Raw genomic sequence first — 13,810 nt, forward strand, 5'->3', positions numbered from 1 at the left:
TTGAATAAGCGTTTTTCGCATTACGCGAGAGATGAAAGACAAAGACCTGAGAGCAACTGTTAAATAAACGACACATACTGAGAAACGGTTCATTATATCCGTAATTAGTTCTAGCACGAGGGATTCGTAAAAATGGATGTTAACGAAGATTGCGACGATGGATGTCAAAGTTGATCAATCGTAGGAGATCAGGGCAATCAATATGTGATGTATTAAATCAGCGATGAAAACAGCCTTGTAGATGTTTCTACGAATGCACAGTGGATCCAGTTCGATAAGTCGGCAACAATCATTATAACTTGGAAGGTTTAATGGGCATAAATCCGTGTTGATTTTCAGATATATAGTCGTTGCACTGAGTTATGAAGTCGAGAACATTGATTTCAAATAACTTAAAAACAGCACATAGGGAGGCTATTCCACGGTAATTTGTAATATCTGATTTGTTGCCTTTCTTAAAAACCGGGAAAATGTAAGATTTTTTTCCAGAGGTCAGGAAATGTTCTCAACTGGAGGGACATGTTGAACAGTATTGTCAGTAGTGAGACGAGGCTATCCAAGCACTTTTTTAGTACTTTTGAAGGAATACCATCAGGTCCTGCGTTAGTAGAGCTTTTTAATTTAAAGCATGCCTTACTTATCACAGTGGGTGTAATAGTAGGGTGTGGTCCAACAAGGGAACGAAGAGGAACGTTGTTTATCGTTTCAGATACTTCGGAGCTGCTGAGGATTTCATCGGAGAAAACGCTACTGAAGAGCCTTCGAAATAGATTGCAGGTATCAGGCAAGGTGGATGATTGAACCGACATATGAGTAGGCAGTCCTGTTTCTTTACGTTGTTCATTAACATGACACCAAAAGCTCTTTGGGTTTTTCTTTCAATTACGTTGAACTCGAAGAAGGTGGGTGTTGTATAATCATCTGTTAAGACGTTTATATCGATTATTAGGATACACATAATGAGACCTCAGATGTAGCTTTGGCCGCTTTGTGAGTTTTTTCAAGACAGATCTCTTAGCGCTCTTTAACTGCTTGAGGGTTGGATTAGACCAAGGAGGGTAAACTGGTTTGTGGCATTTTCTTTTAGGTACGAACTGATCAATAGAATATGAGATTATATTTGTCAATGATGCAGCCGCATAGTTTCCATCATTATTTGATAAAATAGTGTTCCAGTTTAATGAAAATAGGAACTGATTCATTGCGTTGAAGTTTGCTTTCTTGTAATCGTAATAAGTCGTCTCTGTTAGATTTTCGAAAGAAACAGGTTTATATACCGCTAGAGTAATTTGGAGCGCAGGATAATGACGGCATGATTTGACAAGAACTGAAGGAGCAACGATAAAGGCACAGTCGTTAATTGAGTATTGACTGACAAAACAAAGATCAAGCATACGATCATTGCTGTTGTAATTTCCGTTTAGTTGAACTAAACCAGCGGAACTTTAGCCGTCTAAGAGAAGCAAAGTTGTAGATGTTTTAGAAGACCACGTAGGATCAGGATATAAATATCTGGATGAGCTGCGAGTCCATTTAATACCGGGAATATTGAAATCGCCTGATATAACGATTTTATCATTCAGGTCATTCGATCATTATCGTATCATTCACACGATCGGGCGGGAAGTATAGAACACACACAGCTATCTAAACTTGCTCTACACTGGATACGTTTGAAAGGGATACTAAGCGAGATTTAAATGATGATCTACATGCAATGAGAACGCCGCTACGACCTTTTTGCTACTATTTTGGTCATTTCGATCTTGCCTGAACACTGTATAACTGCTATAAAAAAAAAAAAAAAAAATATATATATATATATATATATATATATATATATATATATATATATATATATATATATATATATATATATATATATATATATATATATATATATATATATATATATATATATATATATATATATATATATATATATATATATATATATCATATATCATATATAGCATCTGAGCAAGCGAGATGATAATCGACGAGAGAGCTATTCATTCCTCCAACGTTTTGATAATAGACGTTTAAACCAAAGTCGTCTTTTCCGACTTCAGATATCTTACTGGCGTTGATGAGTGTATTGGTGGAGCGTTGAAGCTGGGGAGCAGTCATAAACGAGCGAGGAGATTTCATTTGTGAGGTACTGATTTGCAATCGTTGAGAGAGGGCTGTGAAAGCCGACCGCTGTCGTTTGCTGGGTCTCGACAATGCATCAAATGCTACCTTTGTTGCCAAAATCTTGCTTGCTGAGTACGATGTGCCAGACTTGCTGGCTCGAATCAACCTATATGCTCCTGCCCGCTCACTTCGACCGAGAACTCTACTGTTTGAGATTCCACAGTTCACGAACTACGCTGCAAATAGCTCTCTAGCTGCTTCAATTCGTCACTTCAACGAGGTCTCCGAGCACTTCGACTTCAATCGCACTTCTAACAGCTTCCGTCGGCGTTTATTATCAGTCCGTCCGTAGTTTTAATTTTATTACTTGACCACTATGTATTTATTCTTGTTATTTGTTCGTTCGTTCGTTAATATTCCGTACATGTTCAAATTCCGCACGGCCAGTGTCCCATCTCAGATCTCACAATAATCATAATGTTCACGGTATTCTCGACAAATCAGGTCAGTTTTATGTTTGATCCATTTTGTTAAGAGCATTTAAAACACTTTTCTCTTTATAAACACCTTCTTGATAACCTCTGAGCTCCAAAAAGTATGTGTTTATAGCGTACTCGAATTACTAAATACCTTAATATTTTAATTATTAATTTATTTATTTATTTATTTATTTATTTATTTATTTATTTATTTATTTATTTATTTATTTATTTATTATTCCTTCATCTGACCAGATATAGTCTACATGAAGCATTGGAAGGGGAAAAGACCAATTGAAGATCCAAACAGAAACTATCTTCAATTTGGTATAAAAACCCCTTCTTCTTTTCTAATTTCTATGGTTGGCTGAACTGACAATCTAATCACATCACAAACAGTTTTATGTTACATAAATTGACATATTGGTTTTTACATAGATTCTTATACACTAAGTAAATTTCTTAAGTCTATCTTTAAAATTATCACATGAAATGGAAAAGTCGAAAAAATCATAGACATGGTTAAAAATACAACACATCCCCCTTATGGGTTCGTTCTGTCCATAATCAGTACGTTGATGGTTAAGTCTTAAAAAGTTCCTCGATCTTAAAGTTCTAGGTGGTACGTTAATATTAACTCGAGAAAGTATATATGGAGCGTCAATTTGACCGATTAGTAATTTTCCAATAAAAGCGGCCCTAAAGATATTCCTCCTTTTGGCAAGCGTGTACATACCAAGCAATCTGCAGCGATCTGTATAGGGTTGTAATTCTGTAGGGTCACGCCATGGCAGAGATCTTAGAGCATAACGAATGAACCTAGCTTGAACTGATTCAATTCGGTTAATTCAAACATCTATGTAAGGACTCCAAACTACAGATGAAGTTTCAAGGACTGATCGCACAAGGGTGAAGTACAGTGATCGAAGACAATATGGATCTTTGAACTCTTTCGCTATTTTGAATATGAATCCAAGATTTCGGTTGGCTTGAGCACTAATATGACAGTAGTGGTCTCTGAAGGATAGCTGTGTATCCAGTAGTACACCAAGATCTCTGACAACTGATAGTCTCTCGAGACATTCTCCGGAAACAGCGTAGCTCCAAACAACAGGCTTTTTCTTGCGTGTGAAGGTAACTACAAAACATTTGGATACACTTAGCGTCAATCGGTTACGCGTACACCAATCACAGAAAACATCGAGCTGTTTTTGCAAAACAACGCAGTCCTCTTCGGATCGAATGATGAAGAAGAGTTTTAGTTCATCTGCATAAATAAGCTTACATCCTGGTGGCAGGATAAAACAAATATCATAAAAAAATAAAGAAAACAGCAAAGGTCCTAGGTTGCTACCCTGAGGTACGCCTGACAAGTTGGAGAAATTATCTGACTCGTTATTTCCAATGTTTGACAGAGAGAGTTCTACCGACGAGATACGATCTAATCCATTCAGTAAACGTTTTGGAAGCACCCAGTTTTCGAATTTTCGCAAGTAAAATAGCGTGATCCACGCGATCGAATGCTGCTTTGAGATCAGTATAAATCGTGTCCACCTGTGCCCCATCTTGAATACTTCGAATGCAATGCGATGTAAACTGAGCAAGGTTTGTAGCTGTAGATCTGCCTGGGAAAAATCCATGTTGATCTGTCGATATGTATGTTTTAATTTCACTGAACAGAACATTGCTCACGAGAATCTCGAATAATTTAGATCCGGCGCAGAGTGACGTAAGTCCACGATAGTTTTCTACATTTTGCTTATTTCCTTTTTTAAATACGGGAAACATGTATGATTTTTTCCAGCATTGCGGAAATATTCCTTGCGAGAGCGACTGATTGAATATAAGTTTTAAGGGAGAGAACAAAGCATTTGCACATCTTTTTAATATAATAGCAGGAATGCCATCTGGACCAGACGATGATGACGACTTCAACTTATTCAATGCAGTGAGTATATCAGCGTTGGTAAACTGGATGTTATTAAGGCTTAGTACATCACAAGGAACATCTCTTAGATCGGACTCCACCAGTGCTGAAGTAGATAACACAGTCTCAAAAACACTTGAAAAGTGTTTAGCAAACAGCTTACAGATTTCACCAGACAAACTTGAACCTTCATTCCCAAGAGTCATCATGGAAGGAAGACCGTTCTCCTTGCGTTTGTTATTCACAAAAGACCAGAAGCGTTTTGGATTCTGTTTAAGGCTTGAATCTGTAGAACATGTCTCGAATAAAGGAAGCGATTATACGCCTTATAATTGTTGCTGGCATGAGTGAATTCCCGTTTGGTAGTAGGATTACGTCGAATTGTATAGTGCCGAAGGGCAGCTGCTCTTATACGTTTTAGTTGACGAAGGTGTCGATTTGACCAAGGTGGTTTTGGTCGAGGACGAGGGGCTGGTACATGTAGTCTAAACAAATAGTTGAGCACAGATGTGAATCTTTCCACCGCTACATTGACGTCTTTTGCATTGTCCAAGAGTAATTTCCAATCGATTGACTCCAATGAACTATTAAGTTTAAGAAAATCGGTTTTAAAAAAATCAACTTCTACATCTTCGACCACATCATTGAAACAGATTTTTTGGTAGCATGTTAATTCAGCCAACAGAGGAGAATGATGGCAATCTATACCAACAAGTGCTTCATCAGCTTGACGCACGTGACAGTTCGCTAACGCTTCCTCGTTAACGAACAAAAGATCCAAAGTGCGATTCAATATATTAGTCACTGTACAAATTTGAATCATGTTCAATAAAGACATCCCGTCTAACAGAGTGCTACTAGATCCCGACACGACTGAGGATGACGGATCGGCAGACGTAAATCCATAGGAAGTGTCTTTCCACACAATACCAGGTTGATTGTAATCACCAAATATTATATGAGAGGTTGAAGGGTCAAGCGAGTTTGTAACATTCATCGCGGAGTCAATATGCTGTTGTACTATGCTTGAATTAATTGCCAAATCTGGCGGAATATATAATACACCGACGCATACGTTGAAATCTTGACTACCTATGTTCACCCAAAGCTTTTCGGGAGTAATGTTACAATTTTTGTTTGCTTTAGACATTAACCTATTAGTTACAGCGATGAGTACACCATCACCTCTTGTTTTACCAAAAATTTTTGGATCGCGATCGTTCCGATAAACTGTGTATCCAGGACCAAACAACTGCAGCGAGGAGATGTCATCGTTCAGCCATGTCTCGGGCAGTACAATTACGCCATATTCTGCATCATAAACAGCAACGAAGAGGTCGTCGTTTTTGTGCGCAGGCCTCTCACGTTCTGGTAATAGATTCTGAGTTGTGTAGTAGTTGAATCATCGTCGGGTATCTGCAATCCAGATTTGTTTTGAGGAGGTGCAGTATCATTTGTAGCACTAAACACTTAGTGCTACCTCTTCGTTATAAAAATTCTTATGACATTATTATTTCCACGTAATCGCACACGATATTCCATCTGATATTGATTATTTGATAACGAAAGGCTGTTTGTCATCATAACTGCACTCGTACTATTGAATAACGATTCAGGTAATACAAATGTTGTCATAAATTTATTTCCATAAGCTTGGTTCGTTAGTCTTTTCAATTTACATAAAAAATATGATTTTTCGTCAATTCAGATCAATGTTACCTCTCTTTGTTAAGAATAATTATTCCTTCTCCCTCTTGCGAATATTTTTGTGGCCCTCACTTAGTGTCTAGAAATATGCTGTACTCGTCATGAAGTGCCATTTTTTCGTAAAATCCGATCATTTTTCCTTACACCTCCAACGTGTCGGGTACTTGCTACGCTCCCTCTCCCTTAAAATAACCTTTTGTCCCTTGATGTGAAAGTAGTATCTATATTAGTCAAGAAGTATTGTTTCTCGTCGAAACAAAATTACATTGAACTCCCCTTTTTTTAGTGAACTTACTACTCTCCTTCATGATTACCCTTATGACCATCTCTGAATAGTGTAGATATTGTCTGTGCTTATCAAAAAGTATCGATTCACACCTTTGGTACATGTGCCAAACATAGTGGTAATTCGTTTAGTTGTTTCGCTCGCACCCTCTGAAGTGCAAATAATGTCTGTACTCAGTAAAAAATATCGTTTTTTGGAAAGTTCTATAAACTTCACAAAAAACCCTTTTTTTAGAGGTACTCATAATATCCATTCCCCACAAACACCCTGAGGACAAATTCTGAAAAACAAGAAGTAGTACACTATAAGCTTCCAAATCAATCTATACAACCAATCCATCAATACATTTGTTTTCGTTGTAAGCTATAGAAAATCAAGACACGTAAGAAGTATTTTAATTTTTGCATAGTGGTTTTTGAATTGATTTTAGATGAAGTTTTTAACGTGAATATACTTCCAGCTGCATAGTGTAAGCATTTGGTTTTTGATGATTCTTGTTAGAAAGTTAGTTTGACATCACGTTAGATGACAGCTGGTTGTTCGGATTTATTCGCATTTCACTGCAATCTCGGTAGTCAATAAAGTAGAGCAATAAACACATGATAGTATTATTCGATAATTTACCAATAAACTACACCTTCCTGGGATGAATGTGGAAATTCATTCTAAAACAATTAGTAGTAAATTATTCAAATGCTGCATAAAGTTCGTGTGCTGGCTCTAATGGGCTACTAAAAGCTTGACACTCAAAAATTTATATCATGAAATATTCCATCGTTAGATTCTCGAAAGGTATAAAAGTAATAATTTCCACCGATTTTAAATCTTCCATACATATAAAATGATGAAAATCATTGATCAACATGTTTCATTGATACTCCTCCACATCCATCATTAGATTCCCGAAGGATACAAAGCTAAAAATTTCCGCTGAGTTGAACACCCCTTTGTATATAAAATGATAAAAATCATGACTATATATGCTCCTTTAACGCTTCTTATCATCCGTCATTAGATTCCCGAAAGATACGAAATTAATGCTTTTCCCTAGTTCGATCACCCTCACACACATAAGTAGACCAAAAATGTCTTTCTACTCCAATCACTTTCGATCGAATCAGTAGTGATTTTTTTGAAATTTAAATCTTGACTGATCTCGACTTGACATGATCATGATCATACAAAAATCAAAATCATTTAGAGATCAGATCAGTTGTAATTTCGCAACGATAATTTTTTCATTAGCTAAGATATGATCGGGATTACTATCTTAAAATCAGTAGTGATCTTAGATCATTGATGATTTTTGATTTTCCCAACCCTGGTGGTAGTTTGTGCATAAATAATCTGTATGTATAACACCTCTGAGGAAACGAAGTCAGTTACACCGTTGCAAGTATTTCCGGAACCGGTATAAGGGAAGTCGGTTCGTATTGTCATCAATTGCAATACCTACAAACTCTATTTCAATTTTTTTCAAATTTCAAATCGCATCCGAACAAAATTCAGTACTTTTCTATGGAAAACATAAGGTGTTTCATTTGAATCTATTTTTGTGAAAATAGGCTCAGTAATTTACAAGGAAACCTACTGAAGATATTTGAATGATATATGGCACTTGGCCCTCCGGTCGGTTTTTACAGTGATTGCATATCCGTTCTATATGAAAAACCTGTTTTAATCCACCTAGTGGTGTAATGATGCATTTCTCATATCAATCATACTATCATATATAATACTGTGGTATTCTTCAAAATTATTTTTCTTCGATTCTTAAAAGAACAACCGAAATAGATTTGTTTGACCGTCTTCAGATAAAAACTATCAATTGGAAAAGATTTGAGGTCGATTTAGAAAACTTTTTACGGTTTTTCGCTCTTTTCAGTGATGGTATAAACATTTTAACACCCTTTTACCCTATCACCCTTATTCTGAATAACGTCGTATCGTTTTTCCCTCGTATTTCATTTGTATTCCCCATAACGCTAGCAAAATCAAAGGTAGCTATGATTCGATCGAACCACATTCGATCGAAAAATCAATACGTCGTTATTCAGAATAAGGGCGTATATTTCCGGATCCTGATGAAATTCAGGAACTACGTATGGGACCACAGGACCTTTCATTTGAACCTAAGTTTGTGAAAATCGGTTCAGCCATCTCCAAAAAAAGTTAGTGCAAAAAACGTTACATACACACATACGCACATACACACACAGACATTTTGCGTACTCGACGAACTGAGTCGAATGGTATATGACACTCGTCCCTCCGAGCCTCGGTTCAAAAGTCGATTTTCACAGTGATTACATAGCCTTTCTATATGAGAAAAGCAAAACAAAATTTTCTTCGATTCTTAAAAGAATAACCGAAATCGGTTTGTTTGACCGTCTACTGATAAAAACCATCAAATTGGAAAAGATTTGAGGTCGATTTAGAAATTTTTTTAAAGTTTTTACCCATTTTCAGTGATGGTATACAATTTTTAACACACTTTACCCTATATTTCCGGATCCGGAAGTCGGATCCGCATGAAATTCAGAAATAACGCATGGGACCACAGGACCTTTCATTTGAACCTAAGTTTGTGAAAATCGGTCGCGCCATCTATGAGAAAAGTTGGAACACATATTTTCTTTTTTTGCACATTTTACCCCATAACTCCCGAACCGGAAGTCGGATCCAAATAATATTCAGGAATTTTTTATGGGACCTCAAGACCTTTCATTTGAATCTAAGTTTGTGAAAATCGGTCTCGCCATCTATGAGAAAAGTTGGAACACATATTTTCTTTTTTTGCACATTTTACCCCATAACTCCCGAACCGGAAGTCGGATCCAAATAATATTCAGGAATTTTTTATGGGACCTCAAGACCTTTCATTTGAATCTAAGTTTGTGAAAATCGGTTCAGCCATCTCCGAGAAAAGTTAGTGCAAAAAACGTTACATACACACATACGCACATACACACACACACACATACAAACGCACACACACAGACATTTTGCGTACTCGTCGAACTGAGTCGAATGGTATATGACACTCGGCCCTCCGGGCCTCGGTTCAAAAGTCGGTTTTCACAGTGATTGCATAACCTTTCTATATGAGAAAGGCAAAAAGCAAAGAAAAGGCTTTTGTCTTTGTTATGTACACTTGTCATAATGAATATTTCCTGAATTAATATTTTGTTCATTGTTAGTACAATCCAATTCTGAAAAATATTGTTAACATTTTTATTAGGCATTGGATTAAAGTAAAGGGAGGTCTTGTGCTCTTTTATTTATAACCTCAAGGGTGCGTATTTTTTGCTTTAAAAATGCCTTACTCTTTACTATACGGGGCCGGGTGTCAACCAAAAATTTCAAAAATAGCACTATTCCATTGCTTTTGAAAATTTAGTATAAATCGACCTATGTTATCACAGTATGCCATCATGGTGTCATCCGTTTGGTTTCGCTTGCATGACTGACGGTTCGATCGTTGCTTTATACCTCGAATTATGTTAGTAACAGTTTTGCTTCGGTTGCCATGGGGGGGTTTCGCGACATGCATAAAAAATACCGCATCGTTCTCCTTACTATGAATCTTCGAACAATTTTCATTTTAGTCGCTAGCGAAAAATGCTGCTTGTCTACTTAGTGGTTGAAATAACTGAGTTATATCTATTCGCTCGCTGGATAGTTGTAGCCCGCGTTTGTGTGTGTGGATGTCATTGTCTGTCTGCTCCACACCTTGTTCGTTTGAGTATATTGAATACCGATCAGCTGTTGATTATATAACTAGCTGGCCATTTTGAAAATATCGACGATAGATTTTACGGACCTAATTTGAAGCGCTTGTATCACAGTGATTTGTTAATGGATTTGCCACATTTCACTTGATTCGAAAGCATTACTTCAAGCTTAAAAATGGATTCATTTGTCGACGGAGTCGTTCACATTACGTGCGAAACGGTGACTTGCAAATGGATTAAGTTCAAAATTGTGTTATGGAGATAGTTATAGATACTTCATTTTCATTAAATGTGGCTAAACACAATGAATTATCTTTCAGCGTAAGCTTTTAGCTACTATTATTTAACCAAACAATAATCATATAACCTAATTGAATGATAACAAATTGATACAATCTTATGATGCATAATATTGGCATTAAAAATGGGTGAAATTCGTCTTGTCATCCGATCGAAAAGTATTCATCTGGTAGGTGTGCAATGCGGCGCTATATGCCAAATATGTGTTCGTTTGTGTGGGTATGCACTGCACTGCAATTCGCTGTTAATTTTGGTTCACTGGTATACGATGGGAATGCAGAAAACGCTTTACTTACAAAGTCTCAGAATTTCCGTAATGTTAAACGCTTCTAAGTGATTTAAAGATGCATTTTTTTGCATTCTCTTTCGATTTTTACGGATTGCTCCATCTCTCTAACTGTTTGCAGCGAACAATTACTAATACTATCATATTTTATTATGCACCGAAAAATTTATCGAAAAATACAGGAATATTTTGTAATAATTAAAAGAGAGCAAAGTAAACAAAGAGAAACTATCATTTGCACTTAATCTATTGTTCATCGAGAAATAATATAAATCCATCTTCAAATCATCTAATCAGTAGAAATGGAAGTCGCTCGGGAATACCCCCAGAAAAAAACCGCATCCCCATGCTTAAGTTGAAGCTGGGTCTAAATGAACGATATACACAAACAAAAACTGTTAGTCACGAGAAATACTGATTTGTTAAAATCGGAGTTAATCTAGGTAACCAACATTTTTTGTAGAAACCATCGTTAAAACCGCATATATCATTGTACTGTCGCTAGTGAGCACAACGAAAACAGTAATAAATTAAACATATTGTTTTTTAATTCCCAGGCTTCAGTCAACCTTACATTCAAGTCAGCAACAGATGCCACAAGGAGTGCCAAGTACGAACACAAATTCGGGATCAGGTTTAGGTGGATCCTCACCTTTAGTGATGCCAGTATTTCCACTCAGAACTCTGCATCCTGGGCATGCACCTCATTACTCCCCTTATTCACCATCAAGGTAATGTGTATATGAATATATATATCTACCTCACTTCTAGGTGGATGACTGACCATTTGAATTGTATCAAGAGAAGGGGGCCATTTCTATGAAAAATTTCTCTGAAATCATTTAGGCTCCAAAATCAAAATGCGTTTTGGTGTGTTTGGATCCATTACACCAAAAGGCGTTTTTTGTTTGCGCTTCAAAGGTTGATTTTGGAGCCTAAATGTCTTCAAAAGAACTCTTCTCTTGATGTTATTAAAATTTTCAGTAATCGAAGTGAGGTTAAAGTTATGATTTGCCTATATTATGTGATAGAGAATTCATTTCTATAATATAAAAAGGAAAAATGCCGAGCACAAATCCTTAAAATCTATTGGAGTCGAGATATCAAGCATTGCTTATCGGTTACACCAAAATGTAGTTTTATTCTTTTTACCTTTTTCAAAAAAAAAAAAAGAAAATAGGTTCAGAATTCGCTCAAACTGTGGAAAACAAACTGAGAAAATGTCTGTGTATGTCTGCATGTGTGTGCAAAATAAAGAGGTGTGAATCTCAGAGAAGGCTTTTGAATAATAAAAAGTGTTCCCAATTTAGATACCCTATCGTAATACCAATCGAATGAGTTAGAAATCCGTCAATTATTCATGGAGATATACATTTTTCGCCATATGCCATTAGTTGGGGTTTTGAACGAATCACGATGAAATGACGCTTGGAATCAAAATTAAACAATTTTTAATACAACAGTTTTTGTGCGATTGAAAGATTGAATACAGCACTATTCAGTATTGTATTTCGGCTCGATTTGTTTTTTGCACCGTTCCACAATTTTTGAAAGAAAAACGGATATTGAAGCAGAAAAGTTGTCATCACACTGCTAGGCGGATCATATACAAAAATTAGCGAAGGAAAAATTTTTGTTTTGTCGTGAATATGACTTACTTTATTATGACGCGCCTTTTTAAAATTTACTCTCTAAGAAAGTGATAAGTTTTTGATTGCGAATATCTCTTGTTGTATCTAACGTATCAACATAATTTTTGCTACATACCATAGGAAACATGATCATAATTTTATGATGAAACTTTGAGTTGTATGGCATAATCTCAAATAATTCAAAGTTAAATTTTCCTAGAATGATTGGTAATGGTATCAACGAGCATCAATGAGGAAAACTCATGACGCGTGTTTTCCTTTCTCGTATTTTGAAAGTTCATAGCTCAATGATCTGTAGAAAAAAATATATAATCTAACCACCAATAGATTTTCAACTTGATTTGAATCTTTTTGATTAGACCCATGTCGGCATTAGCCAATCAGAACGCGTTCTGAGGAAGAAAACTGCATTGGTATAAAAGATGTACAATGTGATGACAACATTTTTTTAAGCGATCCACATGTTTTCTGCTTCAATAACCGTTTCACGCAATGCGAAAATGAAAGCATTTATGTAGAACACATATTTATACCAGTGTGGATCTTGTTTCGAAATCTCGTGCGAAACAGTGTTGCCACTAGAGCTGTGCGCCGATCAAAATTGTCAACATCGGCGGCTGAAACGTCTTTTTGACCAGCGGCGGCGGCGAATCGGCGTGACGCTATTTCCTGAAAACATCGGCGGCGGAGGCGGCGCGATTCGGCGTAATCAATTATAAACATATTTAAAATTTTAATATTGATTCACACAGGACAATTTCTCTATCTTATTGTTTTGTCGACCTACAATCAAAGATCCTAATGTTTATGTGATCCATTAAAGCCAACGTAGTGAATAGAGATGGTAAATGGTTTCGAATGCATCGAATTAGAAGAGAAATTGAGATGAGTATAAGTGCGATTATTTGGAGATGGTTGACTATTGTTTAAATAAATATTTCATTCATATACAAAGGGTTTTTTTATTATGAGCAAGAAATATGAAGTTTTATTCGGAACTATTTTTCAAATCGCTTTTTACATAGTTGATAATTATCATGTATAAAAATCGTTTCGTCAACTCAAAAAATAAGTATATCTTTTTCGTACGTATGTAATTAACATAAAATCGATTTGGCGCTCAAATTCATTCAGAAATCAAAAATAATATCAAATTAACAAATTCAAATTTTAATTACACATTTGTAACGATTTCTTATAAAAACGGGTAAATTCATTTGAAAAGTCATAGTAGAAGTAAAAGAAAATGTTTTTACTTTGAGTTGGTAACGTTGATCTTAATTTATTGTGCGAAAACTAACCT

General features: G+C 36.0%; 1 protein-coding gene across 9 annotated transcripts in view; it reads left to right on the forward strand.

The window, feature by feature from the left end:
• The window catches only part of LOC131440691 (teneurin-a), a 337,735-nt gene that overhangs the window by 56,864 nt on the left and 267,061 nt on the right, over positions 1–13,810 (forward strand). For all 9 annotated transcript variants that reach the window (XM_058612195.1, XM_058612198.1, XM_058612196.1 and 6 more), the window contains one exon: positions 11,413–11,586. In XM_058612195.1, the coding sequence (XP_058468178.1) occupies positions 11,413–11,586 (174 nt within the window). The remainder of the gene's footprint in view (positions 1–11,412; positions 11,587–13,810) is intronic.

This window comes from Malaya genurostris, chromosome 1 (assembly GCF_030247185.1).
Source record: "Malaya genurostris strain Urasoe2022 chromosome 1, Malgen_1.1, whole genome shotgun sequence".
Lineage (NCBI taxonomy): Eukaryota > Metazoa > Arthropoda > Insecta > Diptera > Culicidae > Malaya > Malaya genurostris.